The 18,051-nt window shown below is 39.4% G+C and overlaps 2 protein-coding genes across 2 annotated transcripts in view; one reads left to right on the top strand and one right to left on the bottom strand.

Moving 5' to 3' along the window:
* LOC119492711 (multiple epidermal growth factor-like domains protein 9) overlaps positions 1 to 9,593 on the bottom strand; it is a 42,994-nt gene extending 33,401 nt beyond the window's left edge. The window contains exons 1-2 of the mRNA XM_037777382.1: positions 8,850 to 9,593; positions 2,145 to 2,349 (exon numbers count right to left, since the gene is read on the bottom strand). Coding sequence (XP_037633310.1) covers positions 2,145 to 2,349; positions 8,850 to 9,423 — 779 coding nt within the window. The 5' untranslated portion in view covers positions 9,424 to 9,593. The remainder of the gene's footprint in view (positions 1 to 2,144; positions 2,350 to 8,849) is intronic.
* A 1,778-nt stretch (positions 9,594 to 11,371) lies between these two features.
* On the top strand, positions 11,372 to 17,655 carry LOC119492712 (serine/threonine-protein phosphatase 6 catalytic subunit). Its single transcript, XM_037777383.1, has 7 exons — positions 11,372 to 11,514; positions 13,400 to 13,495; positions 13,607 to 13,672; positions 13,781 to 13,922; positions 14,049 to 14,128; positions 15,389 to 15,598; positions 16,716 to 17,655. The coding sequence occupies exons 1-7, from the start codon at positions 11,440 to 11,442 to the stop codon at positions 16,962 to 16,964; spliced, it is 918 nt and encodes a 305-aa protein (XP_037633311.1). The 5' UTR covers positions 11,372 to 11,439; the 3' UTR covers positions 16,965 to 17,655.
* Positions 17,656 to 18,051: the final 396 nt, after the last annotated feature.

The following is an 18,051-nucleotide window of genomic DNA, read 5'->3' as shown; positions in this document are numbered from 1 at the left end:
GCAGCAGCATTCCTTTTCATGGTTAGAGGCAGAAAGTACAGCCGCTATTTTTACCGCGTTCCTAACCCACACACGCAGCCTCTTTTCCAAGTCACAGTTCTTGTGACTTGCGGAGAGAGAGAAACTGCATGTAAGGTCCGCTGTGTGCTTTTTGGCTTGGAATTAGAGGAGTAAGCAGGGTCTGAAGTTCATTTTGCTGACTTCAGGGGAGGCCTGCGGGATGATGTTCCTCACTCAATGGGCAGAATAAGGACTCTGCAGGGCTATGGCCTTAAGATGAACATAACGTCATGAGCAAATCTGAGCCCCAGAACATCTTGTCTCGGTCTTCATGAGATAACAAACACTAATTCACAGCAGACAGTCTGTTTGGGCTTGGCCGGCCCCGGCACTTTTGCTGCTAAAGATAGCACTCCTTTAAAAAGCTGCAGACACTTTGCAGGTATACATCACATATCTTCCATGAGGACATGTCTGGCTTTGTAATGAAATTCCAATGCACATGTACAACCACGTTATATAAATATGAGACATACCTGAAAATATTCACTAATGCTCAAAATAAATCTCAACAGCAGTCTGATAAACAGGATTTGTTTCCAAGTTTAGATCACAGTGACACAATTAGCTGTCTTGTTTTTTCCCACACACTGCAGAACGCTGTGGTGGGCTGTCAGCCATAAATTGCAGTCCCTCTGTGGTCCACCCACCGGTTCTCATTTACTCATGAAGGCTAGGTGAACAGTCAGTGTTTGTACACTTGTGTTCTCTTGCATGACAATTAAAGTTGCTGTTTGTCCAATCACGCACTTGCATGCATAAGTTCAATCACATACTTTTGATCAACAACAAATTAATACCTAAACATAATTATATTTCTTAATTTATGCTTGCCTGTCAGACAGTTTTGTTATCTCCATCTCATCACATGGTCTCTCAGTAAATGTGTATGGAACTCATATGCAACTACTAGCCGCAGATAACGCTAGTGCAGCTGGAATTGGAGTTCCTCCAAATACTGGCTTTAATGAAATATATTATACATGATGTATGTACAAGGAGCACCAACTTGCTTCTCAAAAAACACATTTTCCCCTCACAAAGTCCTGCATTCAAAATGTTACTTAACTAAAAGTATAAAAGTATTAGCAGAAAAATACGCATCATGCAGAATGGCTCAGTTCAGAATAAAATATATTACCACTGGATTATAATTATTGATGCATTAATGTGTTCATCACTTTAATGTTGCAGCTGGTAAAGGCGGAGCTGCTTTTAACTATGGTACTTTATATACTTAACAATTATAAACTGCTTAATAATAAACCATAGTTTATTAGTTGATTTTATATTTTGTATTAAGAATCTGAATCTGCAAAGTATAGCTAGTAACTAATATTGTAAAAATAAATGTATTGAAGTTAAAGGTACAATATTTCCCTCTGAGATGTAGCCTAGTGGATTAGAGGTGGGCTATAACGTTACAATAAATGGAAATACTCAAGTAAAGTACAAGTACCTCACCATTGTACTTAAGTACAGTACTAGTCTAAAAGAGATCTAGTCTAGACTATTAATAGATCTAGCCTCTTAATTTTGCTCTCAAAGAGCACCAGATTGATGCATTCAATTTAAATGTAAAACAAATTTCTTCTGGGGGAACATGTCCCCAGCATCCCTCCTAGAGGGTGCGAGGTTCACCCAAGACAGTCTCAGATAATTCTGGATGGTACCACCCCAGCCTCATTTTGAGCCAGGAAAAACCCAGATTAACAGAAATTTAACCCAGAGCTAGTAGAAGTGTAGTATGGATCGTATAGCCCTGGGCTTGAGTTAACCCTGGGTCAACAATGTGTGTGTGAAAAGGGACTACGTTATCCCAGGGTCAACTCTTAGCCCAGGGCTATGGATAGCTCCTGTTCAGTGTGAAAAGCCTATAAACTACCAAACAAGTTAACATTACCTAAATACAATTCAATCCAGTGTAGTACTTCTGAGATGACCACTTTCCAGCCAAACACAGCACAGAAATCAGCCATGTCTCTTCAATTACAGTATGTTGACACAACAAATATACACATCCAACATGGCTACCAGAGGGTGTATGTTGCTTCATGTGAAAACGTTACAGAAAGCAGGCTGACCTGTCACAGAGGTGGTTCACTGCGCCGTAGGAGTCGCAGGCGCAGGGCAGGCAGCCGCTGGTGCCGTTGGTGAAGTGTCCCTCCTCGCAGTCCTCACACTGCAGACCAGTGTAGCCCGACAGACATGAACACTGACCGGTCTTCAGCTCACACTCGTCCGGATCCAAAATCCCCTCGCTACCGCTGCTGCAGTTACAATGGCTCTCTGGGTGGATAAAAAGGGGGGGGGGGGTGTCACAGTGAAAGTGAGAGACAAGAAATGGGAAATACTGCATGAGATGTATTAGCAGTGGTAAAATCCAAGTCTGAACAATATATGGTTATTGACATTTTATTTTACTTTATATAATATACTGTATATTGTATATCATATGGATTTTATGTGATGGCTGTTTTTATTGATTCAATTCAAAATATTATAATATATATATCATAATATTATTCATTCAAAATAATTTTAACTAATATGGGCTGTTTGACATATTGACCAATCACTGATCAAAAAATCAAGATAGAAGTAATGCTGAAGTAATTAGTCCATTGTGATAGACAGATTTGATTGACAACAATTATTTATCGTTAAAATCATTTATATATATATATATATATATATATATAAATAAAAAAATGCTTGTATAGATTGTAGTGAGTCCATCCAGAATATATATATATATATATATATATATATATATATATATATATATATATATATATATATATATATATATATATATATATATATATATATATATATATATATATATATATATATATATATATATATTCTGGATGGACTCACTACAATCTATACAAGCATTTTTTTTTTCATGAAACACGTCTCTACAAGCCATAAAGACTCGTTTCAAGGTCTGTTTTGGTAACATGGTTTCAGAAAGCCTTGGTGACATTAGTAGTCATAGTAAGTCTACTTCTGTTTGCAGAATATTTTGATCATATATCTTATATATTACTAATATATTTAAATTGCCCTACAGCTAAGATTGCACAATGTAATGGCTATAGAACAATGGCACCATCAACATTTAGATTGGATCGCTTTCACTATGCAATTCTGTCTAACACCGGGTACGATCTACTGTGAAAAGGCTGATCAAAACCGTTTAGCCGTTCCACCGACCAGACTGAAAATGAAGGGTGACCTTACGTTTTCGGTTACGTCCACTCAGCTTTGGAACAGCCTTCCCCTCACTGTGAGATTGGCAGACTCCACTGCAGCTTTTCAGTGCCTCCTTAAAACTCACTTTTTACAAGATGGCCTACATTTAACAATGTTTCCTTTTCCCATTATCCCATCACATATTTACATTACTATTATGGTGTTTTATTTTTCATTACATATTTAAATTGTGCTTGTTTTAGTGTCATCATTTTAGTATTTTTATACGCATTTCCAAATATTTTGCAAGTTTTATCTGTTTTAAATTCAAGAGTTTGTTCTTTAATTGACATTCTATCTCCCTTATATGAGATTACTGCTTATTTGTTTATATATGTGTTTATTTCCTTTACTTAAATTGTACCTGTTTTAAATGAGCTTATTTCTCTTATCCACATCTCACTTAATTATATATGATTTTTTTTTTATTTTGCACTTGTACTACCATCTGTTTATGTATGGGCTCAGTGCTGCTTGCTCTTGTGTTCCTCATACAAGGGCTTACATGGGTTTCTGATTTTTTTTAAATTTTCATTCTGTAGTTTAAATCTTTTAATCTGGAAAACACGTTGTGCTTAAGCTCGAAAAGTGCTATGCAAATTTAAATATTATTATTATTAAAATTAAGGCTTGATCTACGGCACAAAGGAAGGGCGTCAACCATAACGTACAGCACTTTTGGTAGCTATCGGTAGCTATCCACAGCTACCTCCCCAGAAGCCTGTATGCCTAAATGTACGCCTGGCAAATTCAATACAGCATTTCCTGTTTTGGTGTGATCTCCAGGCTGGTTTACTTTTGCCCTTTTGAATTTGCACAATAGAAACAGTGATGCACTGTGTTTGGAAATGAAGAAGTCATTATGTTAGTTCTCTTGAGTGCAATATTACATTACCAGACTACAAACTGCAGCATTAGTTCCATAGACACGTGTTTACAATCACTCAATATCAAGACATCATTACATAGTGGGAAGGGAAATTTCTTTGGAAGATGGGTTGATCATACCAAGAAACAGTAACACTGAGAGCTGTCAAGTGCAACAATCCATTACTCCACTATCATTCACTTAAAGCTGCCGAGCCCATTCACAATCTTGTTATATCATCGGCCCCTGGGAGCTACCCAGTACATGTGTGAGTTGCTAATTCACTTTCCTCCTCCATACTCCTCTCACCAATCAAGGAATTTAAAAAAGCAGCCTTTTTAGTCATGACCCTGCTTCTATTACTGTACATAAACAAATTCTTTGTAAGCATTATTAAAAGGGACATACGTTAAATGCTCATTTTCAGGTTCATACTCGTATTTTGGCTTCTACTAGAACAGGCTTTAATGTTCAAAAAACACATTATTTTTCCAGGTCTATACTACTTTATGTTATTTTGTATATGATGAATTTACCTCGTGAAGATTGATGTCAGTCTAAAAAAAAGGGATGGTAAACCTGGTAAACCTGGTAAACTGAGCTGCTGTGTTGCCAATGAAGGATTTTGCACAGTTCAAACTGGTCCAAACCAGAGGATATAATGACAGACATGTAGATGATGACCCCGTAGAGTACAGAGTGGCAATCTATTATTCATCTGATCTCAGGTTAGGTGTGGCGAGTGATGACTGAATGCCTGACTATAGCATGTCTCCATTCTGTGCTCGGCAGTCAGACAAAGAAGACGGACAGATAAGAGCTGCGAGAGCAAAAATAAAGATGTTTTCCATATACGGTATGCCCACAGATTGCACACAATACCTCAGCTAGCGGTCAGATAAAGAGGAAAGGACAGCTGAATTTGAAAGTTTTTCCTTTCCTGGCGTCCCACTCAGATTAATCTCCTCTTTCACTGATGCTTGGACTTTTATGTAACTAAGTAAGGCCCATGGTTATGCAAGCCTGTGGAGTGTACTGTCGGGCCCTTTGCTACAGTGGCCGTCCACTGAAGAACTGTCGGCCCCGATAACGATTGAGAATGTGTGAGATCCGGTGAATGCATATCACCTCACACACTGCAGTGAGGCGTCCTCTAGGTGTGGGATATAGGGGCCCTGTGGGGTGATCTGTAAAGCCACACAACAGGTTTGATGTATATTGGACTGGACCTGTGTGTAGTGGAGAGAGACAGGGGGAAACTGAGGCAGAGTCCACCTCTCTCCTATCTATCTGACGTCTGTAAAGTGGTGTGACAGCATGGCTGGTATTCAGACACGGGCAGCGGCAGGCTGTTCAGAACAAGTCATGTCTCAAACCTCTTCTCTTGCCTAATTTACTGCTCGCCTGTCTGTGCTGCTGCAGAGAAAACAACAGAGGTGGGAGGCGCCCTTGCAATGGAAACAATTGCTGTACTTTCAATTTTGGTTTCGGTGGCGTCAAACCACGTTATCAGCATTCAGAAGGCGTAGAGAGATGTTTCAAAGGAATGGATGCATGTGAAAACACTTACATCTGCCCTGAGAGATAATGTTTATTGGTTGCTAGGCGGGGCCTTAACCCAGCTGACGCCTTTGTTGACGTGATATTATTGTGAGTGGCCTTTACACTAGAACAAAGAACAGGGAAGCTTTTTATGTATGATCTCACACAAGGGTGCAGATTTCATTTTGACTTCGGGGCCCGAATGTATGCCAATAAATAACACTGACAGATTAACTACCTAAACACGCCGCCATTTTAGCTCAATTCATCTGCTATACTGACCCAAATGTTCTCGTTCGGTCAATAAAAATGGTGGAAAACGGCCAACAGTTCCCTAAAGCCCAACATCCTTGTATCACTTGTCAGTCCAAACCCTAAACATATTCAGTTTACTGTCACATAAGAAAACGAAAAGCAGCAAATATTCACAACTGAGAAGCTGTAAACGATCAATGTTTGGCTTTTTTTTTTTCAAGAAAAAAAAGACAAATGATTAAAACAGAATGAGAAAATGTCATATGTAACTGTTCAGAAGGACGTCAGCACCTAATAAAATACATCGTTAAAATCTATTCACAAGCATCACACCAGACTTTAAACATCTGGATATCTTTAACCGGCCACTCGATGCTCATTTTGAGCTACCGGGTATATACCACGGAGATCAATCAGAACCCTGTGTTCCTGCTTCTTCTTCTTCTACAACATTAGAACCAGCCATTTATGGCTGTAGCACACCAAAAACTAATCCTCCTCCTATCACTGAGATTAATGCTGACAGTAAGATAGTACAGCGTGTGGAGAACAAAGGGTCAAAGTAAAAACATGACTGGACTGAACCCCCGATGTGAGGGGCCAATATCAGTCAGAATATGAAATAAAACACATTTTATGGGGTTTTTTTTATGTTCTGGCTTGAGGGCAATAAGTAACAACTAGAACAGGGCATTTTCAAAGATAATGAGCTTTTGATAGAAAGTAAGGGTAAATAAAGATTTAGTGAACAACATGTGAAGCCATGGATGGAAAATTTAACTTCTAGTATATGTAGTTTAGGGAGAATTAAAACTAGGGTTGGTATTCTTAGCAGGAGTACGCTAGATTTTTTAAACTATCCAACCGAAAAACCCAGCCTAGTGTTGCGAATAGGGATGCGCCGATCCAGCTTTTTCAGTCCCGATACCGATAGCGATACCTGGGCTTTGGGTATTGGCCGATACCAAGAACCGATCCGATACCAGTGTTTAATTAATAAGCTGTATGCCTCACTGTGTGGAAGTTACTGGGATCATTCTTTTATGTGTAAGGAAACATCAGGCCTGGCCTAAACATTGCTTCCTTAACTTTGTAAAACAAAATGTAACAAATAAATATATCCACCCATCCATTATCTGTTCCCCGCTTATCCTGTTCAGGGTCACGGGGGGTGAGGGGGCGGGCTGGACAGCTCTACATCCTGCAGGTCGCCAGACTATCACAGGGCTAATGCTTCATGCTCACATTCACACCTACGGGCAATTTAGAGTCCAAATAAATACATAGAGATGAATTTAGTGAGTTGTTATTTATCGTTAAAACAATAAATTGTACACCAACAACTTGGTAAAAAATCTTCAATATTAACAGGAATTACAAGTCAACAAGAAATTGGTCAAAACTTAAACAGGAATTAAAATTCCAATATATAATATATAGTATATAAACACAGAATTGAATTGAATGGATCGGCCCCATTATCACCGATATCCGATCCAGCTATTTGAGTCAGAATCAGCCCGATATCTGATCCGGTATCGGTATCAATGCATCTCTAGTTGCTAACTCTTTTCAAATTAAAGCAGCTAGCAGCTCTAGCTCCAAAAGTCCCCAAATCTAGCGAGAAAGTCGCCAAGTCGACCACACCGACAGCCCTTCCCTTCAGGCCTCCCTCCAAAGCCACTCCCCAAAAATCATAATCATTATCATAATGAACGTAAACAACGAATATGGCTATTAGTTAGTACTCACAGCTGTCAAGCTATAGCAGCTTGTGGAAGAGTGCGTTGACCCGAAACAAGTGCACGGGCAGTACATCCAATTATTTAATTTGGAACGAATAATGTGACTGGACGGGCTCATTACAGTCCTGCACGGACACCAGATTTTTGTTTTGTTTTGTTTTTGTCAGAGCATATAATGCATATAATAAAAACGTTTTTTTGAAAATTGCCAATCCCAGCTTTAATGAACTACATCTCCTATAATAACATCATGGGGGACGTCCTCTGTGCTCTGAAATCCACACGTTTGCCTTCAGCAGAATTCCCCCGACCATTTAAAGAACCATTTTAGACAGGATCCCTCAGCCTGTGTGCTGCTGCTGTGTTGTGCTGGAGAACACATCCACATGGATATCACTGGGGATGTGTGAGGTGTGAGAGGAGGGGCTCCCTCCTCTGTCATTTGCTCATTCATGGCTTGGCCTGCCTGGCCATTTTGGTTGAACGGCCTTGTTCTTCTGTGTATGTATGCCATGCAAACAACAATAGAGAGGATGAACAGCTCATTTGAGCAGCTTCTTGTAATTTCCTGTCAATATCAAACACGTCTAGTCTAACACAAAAGGATCACGGGGGTTTGTGTGGATGCTGTGTGCACTGACGGATTGGATAAATTGACTGAACAACAACAGGATCAACCTTGCACCCCCTCATAGCCCCCTCCTTTCCCAGCCCCACTGTAATATATGGCATCCTAATAAAAGATGGAATATTATAAATAGGCTACACAGGAAAACTGCACATTGGACAAATGTGTGCATGTTTTTTTTTTTTAGATTTGGATTTGGTGATCTCAGGATTATTCTAAGGGGTAACACCGTGCTATCTGAGGGGTCTGCCCATTGTTGCAATCTGGTTTATTCGCTCGCTTCTCTGCGTCAAAAAACCACCGTGCGACCACCCTGCAGCCTCAATTAGACATGGATGTCTATTTTTTTTTCTGAACATGAATGTGCTAAAAAAAACGCATCATTTTTATAAAGATCACAAAAGATAAAAACAAATCTGAATTATCTTTTTTTTTTCTTCTGTTTTCAGTGTTTTCCTGATAGCTATTTGATTGGAAGGTAATTACTCACCTTGACTATTCTCTATTGAGGTAACAGACGCGCCAGTATGATCTGCTGTCCAGGCATCGTTTGCAGTGCGCTGGGACACCATGGACACCATGGACACCATGGTCTGCAGCGTCTTCTCCGGAGCAAAAAGTGATGTTTGTGCATCGGTGGATCTTTTGCGAGCGCTGGTTGATCTGGAAATCGTTTTTTGTTCTTTAGTGGCTGATATTACTCCAGTATGAGGGCCGGTACTAGCAGTAGTGGTGGTGGTGGGGTTCGTTGTTGGAGGCTTGAAGGTGGTTGCAGTTTTAGAAATAGACCTAGCAGTGGTGGTGGTCGGGCCGGCAGAAACAACGCCAGGCGCCGGTGTGAGTCCGGTCAGAGGCCCATAAGCGAACCGTCTCTCGGGTAAAGTTGGAGGCATGTCGGTGCTGAAGGTCTTCCAGGTGTCGGAGGCTGAGCCGGGCTTCCTGGAGGAGACAGGCGACGCATCGTCGGGACTGATGCGAGGTGCAGCGTCAGAAAACCCAACATACACATACAAAATAAAGAGCAGAACCGGAGATATGTACATCATTAAGGACGTTAGCCTCATAATTCACTTTCAGCTCTCCATGTAAGCCCCCCGAGTAGCGGTCTCTGTCAGACCTTTCCCTGAATGGACGCGTACTCCACCATTGATGTCCCCGGCGGCGCTACGCTGCTTGCTGTTTGTGTTGCCCTATGAACCACAGGCAACACACAACCTCTTCTGCAGCCTACCATGAAGACGCCCCCCGAGAGCGACGTGCTCCTCAGCCAATGGGAAGCAGTGGAAGAAACGCCCCCTCGGCGCTCGTTCATTGGCTGGTTGGGACAGTCGTCGCTTGAGCTATTGGAGTTAGTTTATAATCAGTGTACACTGACCTCTAGTGGTCACAATGTGAAACTGCATCTCTGTTTAATGTGATAGATAGATAGATAGATAGATAGATAGATAGATAGATAGATAGATAGATAGATAGAAATAAACACTTTTTTTACATACTATAGTATGACCTTTGTTTTTTACTTTTTTTTATATACTATAGTATGACTTGTTTAACGTTTTTCGACATACCATGACTTTTATATGACTTTTTTCCACATACTACGCTAAAACATTTTATGACCTATTTCGACATACTATACTATGACTTTTTAGATATAATGATAGATAGATGGATGGATAGATAGATATATAGATAGATATAAAGATATATAGATAGATAGATAGATAAATAGATAGATAGATAGATGGATAGTAACTTTATTGATCCCGAGGGAAATTCAAGTTTCCAGCATTACAGTTCCATAGTGCAAAACATGTTAGTAAAAAGGCAGTAAAAAAAGTTAGTAGTGCAAAGTACAAAGTACAAAAAAAATATACAAGATATAAAAATACAAGGAGATGAAGAAAACTGTTAAAACTGAATATAGTGCAGGGTAACAACTGTGATACACGACTATTAAAAAGTGAATATAGTGCAGAAGAGACTGTCAAAAATGAGTATAGTGCAGGGTAACTCCAGTAGCTAGTCTATGAAAGTGCACTGTGTGCATTATTATCTGTCCTGCAGACCGTCCTCCTTTGTCCCCCCCTCCCTCCCTAGAGAGGTGTTGTATTATGTTGTTCTGATTAAATTCTGCTTTTATTCGACAAATCTGTATTATTTCCAAAAATGCAGTTGTAGATATATGTCATGAACATCATTAGAAACCCTCAACATTATAAATACTGTAATTATAACTGGCATACTGATTTAACTACACACATCAAATCAGACACAATATTACAGTAATACTTCCGGTGGGAACAATCAAAACAATACTCCCTCAACAAATATACATTTTAATGTTTATTATTGGGGGAAAAAGAGGACATAGCCCACCCCCTCAATGATGAGCTAGTCAAGATGAGGAGCACCTTCAGCCACAGACTCATCCCCCTTTGGCACAACACAAAGCGTCCAGGCTCCACAACCAAGGCTGACCCCCATATGAGAACTATGAGGACTTTAAGAAGTTTAAACATGCACTATCTGCAACCATCTTGGACTCTAACCACTGGCGCACTTTACACTTACTTACACTATACATCCTATATACCACTTTATAAACTGCACATATGTACATATTACATTTATTTATTGTACATACTACATTTATTTATTGACGGACTGTATACACTATGTTCACCCATTCACTCTGTATCTTTTATATCTCTATTATTGTTTTTATAATTTTTGTATACCTTTACCTCTCCTGTGTTTCACTCTGTTTGCTGATGTTGCTGCTTTGACACCAGAATTTCCCTCCGGGGATTAATAAAGGTTCATCTCATCTTATCTTATCTTATCTTATCTTATCTTATCTTATCTTATCTTATCTTATCTTATATGCGTTGTATATTCCATCTATTTGAAGTTGCAGAAGTTTCCAATAACATGTGTGTCATACATACAGATGAGAAGATGCTATTACCTGTCCTGGTTAACTCGGCCGACAGGTGGCGGTAGTGTCACAGTAGAATGATACTCTCTCTTGTTGTTGCAGGAAGTGGCTCTTGACGACTAGCTGGCTAGGAGGCACCATGGCGCCTCTAGATCTGGATAAATATGCAGAGATTGCGAAACAGTGTAAATACCTCCCAGAAAATGACCTCAAGGTAAATGTGACTCTATAGAAATGATGTTGATTAAGACGCGTGATGAGCTTTATAACGGTATGTGTTGTAACAGCGTCATTAACTGTTAGCTAACGCTAGCTTGTAACGTTAGCCTGCTGACTATCATCTCTTGGCCAGGAAGTCAACAACCCTTCAAAGAAATGATTCAGCTCAGCTAATAATAGCTAAATACGAGTCCAACTAAACTATAAACGTGTTATAGAAGAAGCAGGACTGATAGTGAACTGCTTTGATGTGCCATTAGACCAGATATCCAGATAGTGAGCTAGCTAGCTCCTGATGTTGACTGTCATGATGGTGGGATGACAGCTGGTTGTTTATCACCAGTCTGGACTGTATATCTGCTGCATTTAACAACATCCTAGACTCTTCTCTCTTTTATAGATAGACTGAGACACACCTGGTAAAGTTAGACTGCAGGCTAGTGGACAGATTACACATTCAGTAGCGTTATAGCTCATAATAAGGTCTCAGTATCTCACATTGCAGGGTAAAAGAAGTAACTTTAGCTCAGACAGTTGAGGGAATAATGTGCTCATCTTTTTAATAATACCTCCCCATAGCTGGAAGGTCTTCAATTAAGATGTGAATATGACTTGTTAGTAAGCATTCTCCCTCCAAAAGGCAGCATCAGTAGGCAATTATAACAATACAGCTAATGTTAGAGTAAATGTGGCACCATTGTAAGTAGCTATAAACTGGGGAAAATAAGTTCGGGAACTTGTGTTTGGTGGATTATTTCTCTGTTGTTACAATGCTAATTGGCATTGTATTTTACATCGTTGGAAAGCCTGTTTATTTACCTTCACAATGATGTCCAACTTGTAAGGATCATGCATTTGTTGGATGAGCAGCACAGCTGATTATGTGGGTAGCGCCCAAGAAAAATTTGCCAAAATGCTCTGCCAATGGTAAACAGTGTATTCTCCTGGAATTGAATTGAACAGGAGAATACACTGTTTACCATTGGCAGAGCATTTTGGCAAATTGTTCTTGGGCGCTGCCCACATAATCAGCTCTGCAGCTCATCCTCCATCACTGTAACAACAGAGAAATAATCGACCAAACACAAATTTCCAAACTTTTTTTTCTGAGTTTATTTAATGAGTTCAGGTAGATGCAGGTGTACTCACAGTACAGTCAGTTTGACATTCTAATCAGTGAGAGTTAGTGTCAACTACTGACCAGTCAGAAATACTATTTTTAGAAGAAGTTTATATAGTTTTGAATTAAGTGTTTGCTTTTGGAAGAGATGTAAGATATTTCGTATTTTATGTAGGCCTATATGTGTTTTGGGTTTTGTGTGTAGAGTTTGGACAAAGAGGGCCGTACAGTAGTCTCAGAAATGTTGTTTTTAGCATATCAATTTCGGAAACTAGGGTCCTCTTTTATAAAAAAAAATATTTTTGCATCACAACTTTACACACAAACACCAAATAAATATCTCTTTCCACATGCCAACTGCACACTGACGTACTGAGTATAAAACACTATTATCTAGAGTCTTTGGCATTTTCATTTTCAGCACGCTGTAAATACTATACAATACTCTTATACTCATAACAGTATCAGACACAATAACTTTAACTGAAGATGACATGAAAGACAATGTGCTTATGGTTTAGCATACCTGGTCAATAGATAGGCTACATGAGCATGTACCAGTTTCTGTGTCTTGGCAATTGCAAAAAAAACTTTATAAATCTAGATGCCACAGTGGGACAAAGTAATGTAGCAGACTTTTCCCTGATAAAAAGAAGATTTATTTCTGTCATGAAAGTTGTCACATTTAAAAACATTGAATGCCAGTGCTGAATGATGACTCAACCCTTATCGCTTATGTCTGTGTGTTTCATCTATACAGAGGTTATGTGACTATGTCTGTGACCTTCTGCTGGAGGAGTCCAACGTTCAGCCTGTTTCCACCCCTGTAACAGTATGCGGTGACATACATGGACAGGTAAAAACCAGGGATTCAAAGCAGAAAGAGCAAGTTGCATCACTTGATATTTGTCTGTTGTACACATAACATGTAATGCCTTCACTAAATTTGTATCTCTTTGTGCCTTAGTTTTATGATCTTTGTGAACTCTTCCGAACTGGCGGCCAGGTTCCAGACACAAATTACATATTTATGGTTTGTACATTGAAATCAGTTTGAACTTGAGAGGCATTTTGTCTTAATGCATTCTATTTAACTGGTGTTTTAGCAGAGTGTTGTTAAAAAAACCTCTGTCATCTGCAGGGTGACTTTGTTGACCGAGGATATTACAGTTTGGAGACGTTCACCTACCTGCTGGTGCTGAAAGCCAAATGGCCCGACCGCATCACGCTTCTACGTGGAAACCACGAGAGCCGACAGATCACCCAAGTTTATGGCTTTTATGGTGAGATTTGATTTATGGCAGGTGATGATCAGTTTTTTGGCCAGCTGCATTGTCACTAATCTCACTCCCTGGACTATAATCACACCTTTCTGCTTGAAATCAATGAGTGCTTTTATTTTCTTACAGATGAGTGCCAGACAAAGTACGGGAATGCAAATGCCTGGCGTTACTGCACCAAAGTCTTTGATATGTTAACAGTTGCAGCTGTAAGTATTGAAGGTGGTCTTTGTGTAAATTCTGTAATTGCAAAATTGTCATACAGTAGTATAAATATCACACCACCATATGCATAAAATCATAGTAAAAAAAAAGTTTACTTTTTTATACAATCAGAACAGTGGGATCTGGATTTGCATTTATCACAGTCTCTGTAACATCCAACATCATAGCACTACTTTGTGCAGTCTGAATCTGCCACCACTCTTTGCATGTAAACTATTAATTAAGGATCAATACAATGTTTTTCAGAATCAATACAGTATCACAAAACTTAATATTGCGATACTCAAGTGTATCGACGTATTATCTATGATGAGGCTGCTATCTGAGCTCCATTAGGTGAAAGAAATGAACAGTCTCTACCTGCTGCTTGGCCATCATTTCCACATTACTATTTGTTCAGAGACTAATATCTTGTTTAGATTAAGTATTGTATGAAAGCACTCATTTTGTGGTGCCGTTTGTGTAGATAACAGGATGGACGTGACTTGGGATCACTTTTTAAGCTCTTAGGGAAATGGCAAAGATAGCAAAACTGGGACACTCATGACATTTCTTTGGTGGGACAGTTTTTTATTTGCATATTCATGAGAAGTTGGTTTCCACTCTATTTTGCCTGTTTTGCGTATTCATCCATCCATCTTTATCCTTAACCTTCACATTTTACTCCCTTGTAATAATGCCACCGCCACATTTTTCAGAATCATCCCAGAACCATGCCACGACATTTTATATACACTCAGAAAATTAATCGTCCCAAATATGAAATTTACTTTTTCACATTATGTGTAAACTTACTTTTCAGCTGAAATTTGTAACTACTGATCACAGTTTCCCAAATTCATTTTTGCAGGTGCTATTTGTTGGTATTCTTCCATCAACTATGGTTTTAACAACATCCCATGTAATAGCTCAATAGACTGCATTTTTCTTAGATATCACAGTGTCACAAAGGTAACTTACCTGATTTCAGCAGACAGCTGTCTGTTCAAAACCACAGGTGCTTCTTCAAGAAACTACTGCTCAGAAGTAGCCAATTTGTTTTTGCATGGCAAACCACGTTTATCATTTAAAACTTGTAACAGCCATTAACCGATCACCGTGTTTTCTATCTTACAAACAGTAGCACAACAATCCAATGATGTTTTTAGTTTATATGGTTTGTATGGTCTGTGACCTTTGGCCAAACAGATTAATATTATATGTATGATGCCCTAACTCTTCTATTTTGTGTTATTTGTTGTCAGCTGATGGACGAGCAGATCCTGTGTGTCCACGGAGGCCTCTCCCCAGACATAAAAACTCTAGATCAAATTCGAACCATTGAGCGGAACCAGGAGATCCCCCACAAAGGAGCATTTTGTGATCTGGTGTGGTCAGACCCTGAAGACGTTGACACCTGGGCCATCAGCCCCAGAGGAGCTGGCTGGCTCTTTGGTGCCAAGGTCACAAATGAGGTATTTTTCATCGAGTTACATGAATACACATGTACACTAAGGTTAAATTCCTAGATGATCATCAACATTGTTTACCAGAGCAACAAGGAGTGCAATGATTAAAGCCTAAAGACACTAGTAGGAGCAAATACATACGTGTGTTGCCTTATTTTTCTGACGCACAGTTAATAGCACGGCTGATATTGGAGTGGCATTTGGGGATGACTCCTCGGAAACCTTTTTCAGTGCATCAGTGCATGCTCTGGAATGGTAGTAACACAGGGTATCATATTGCAACATGCAGTCCGTTTGTGGGTTCACATCTCTGTGCACATATCAACATGTTTTGGTTCAAGCGTGAGGTGCTCCTGAGGTGCTACAGACCGCAGCTCGGCAGTCGAGCACACATCAGCACAGACACATTCCAGATCTCTAGCAGGCTAAAAATCTGGACCTGTCCTTTTTGCCTACTTTTTGTGAAACGTAAGAATATCTCCTGAACTCCATACAGGACAAGTGTTTAGCCTTGGCCCTACAATCATAGAGGACTTCTTACATCTGGTAGCAAACATGGCTGCAGGGAAAGTGGTGATGTCAGTCCAATTTAATAATAGCTACTGACACATAGAGACAGACGGCCATTCATGCTCACATTCACACCTACGGGCAATTCAGAGTCATAATTGCTGTGTTTTGTTGTTATTTTTAAATTCATAAATGAAAGTCCACTTAATTAATATGACAAATTCCAATGTATCTCTATACCGCTACACTTCCACGATGACACCGTGGGTCAGGACGGCGTTATCAGCTGTAACCGCCGTATGAGAGCAGTGCAGAGCGGCGGTCATGAGCTAGCCAGTGGGGCACGCTCATATGCACAATTATGCACTAAAAGTAACGCGTGGCCAGCCCGGATATGTCAACAAAGCGAGGAGAAGCTGGGATTACATTACTCCACTATATCTTTACATAGCAAATAAAGTTCTCAAAATACAGACAATTACCTCTGGCTAATTTGGGGTCAACAAAGAAAATAAGAGGCGATGTGTGTTCTCTGTGTTTTTCAGTTTTTCAACATATTTTTCTCCTTCTCCCCGTCTTTTGTTTCTCTCTATCTTCCAAAAAAACCCTGCAGTTTGTTCACATCAACAACCTGAAGCTGATCTGCAGAGCGCATCAACTTGTCCACGAAGGCTACAAGTTCATGTTTGATGAGAAGCTGGTCACAGTGTGGTCGGCTCCGAACTACTGCTATCGCTGCGGCAACATCGCCTCCATCATGGTCTTCAAAGACGCTAACACAAGAGAGCCAAAGCTCTTCAGAGCAGTGCCCGACTCTGAAAGGGTCATTCCGCCTCGAACAACGACACCTTATTTCCTGTAAGCACATTAAAACCAAAACAACGCAGCCATTTGTTCGGTGCACAGATGCCGACTGGGACAGTGGCATCAGCACTCGTGAACTCATATGAATTTTGTATTGTACATTTAGAGTATTTACAGTGCGATTCTTGGTGCCAACTGTCAATTGTTATTCCCACTCTGGCATTCAATGCCATTATTCTGCAGTTTAAATCACACTGAGATATTACAATGAAGGCCCGGCAGTACCGCTGTGCTGTTGAAATGTTTAAGAGGAAGGATTCAAATGACATAGAAATCAACTGACCTTTGTAAAAATGTTCCTAATTATAAATCGCGATTTTACTTTACTATAGAAATTCACTCTGCTGAGCAAACAGCAGGTGCAATGTTATATATAGTGTTTCATGGTAATGTATTAAAGCTGGGTGTTAAATAATAAAGCACTGCACAAGCGCAAAACTATCTCTGACAAATTTCAATGGAGTTATACACTTGGTGTTATCATGTGATCTTATGAATAAACATGTAAACCTGAGAGTTAATGTGTAAAAATAGACTATATCCATTTGTTAGAGATTTTGGTATTGTTAAGCCTGTGGTACCTTAAAAGATTCTCTGCGATTTCCAGATTTGGAATCAGTTCTTTTAATTATTCTTTTTCTGTGTGTCACCATACTGTTTTTAAATAAAGAAATCAAAAAATTGTAAAATGTTTAACATCAATTACATTTATGTTGTTTGAACAGCTCAAACTGCTCAAGCTCAAGCTTGTGCTAAAACAAATGCTTCCATGTAGGATTATTGCAAAGTCTTAGGTGAACAGTATCTGCTGATGATAAATTAAGGTGAAGCTGAGGTGAATGGTATGTTCTTTACCTGTTTTGAAACCTGTGATTTTTTTTTTTAGTATACTCCACAGTGAGAAAATAATGCACAGTAACAAATATGTTAGTTTATTTCGAGGTTAATTTACTAAAAATGCATGACAAAAGTTAAAGAATGTAATAATCATATAACATTGTTGTAATGAGTCCACATCCAGCATCCACTATTATCATCTTATAATAAACGGGAAATTTTGGCATATTAATAACAGACAAATGCTA

The sequence above is a fragment of the Sebastes umbrosus genome, chromosome 8, assembly GCF_015220745.1.
Source record: "Sebastes umbrosus isolate fSebUmb1 chromosome 8, fSebUmb1.pri, whole genome shotgun sequence".
In the NCBI taxonomy this organism is placed as follows: domain Eukaryota; kingdom Metazoa; phylum Chordata; class Actinopteri; order Perciformes; family Sebastidae; genus Sebastes; species Sebastes umbrosus.
Note: the sequence above shows the minus strand (reverse complement) of the source record. Positions and strands in the feature narration are given on the sequence as shown.

Bases quoted from the DNA above. Each gene is read 5' to 3' on its own strand.
- LOC119492712 (XM_037777383.1), top strand. From the start codon at position 11,440: ATGGCGCCTCTAGATCTGGATAAATATGCAGAGATTGCGAAACAGTGT. The intron at 11,515-13,399 runs GTAAATGTGACT...TCATCTATACAG, and splicing joins TCCCAGAAAATGACCTCAAG to AGGTTATGTGACTATGTCTG. The intron at 13,496-13,606 runs GTAAAAACCAGG...TTTGTGCCTTAG, and splicing joins GCGGTGACATACATGGACAG to TTTTATGATCTTTGTGAACT.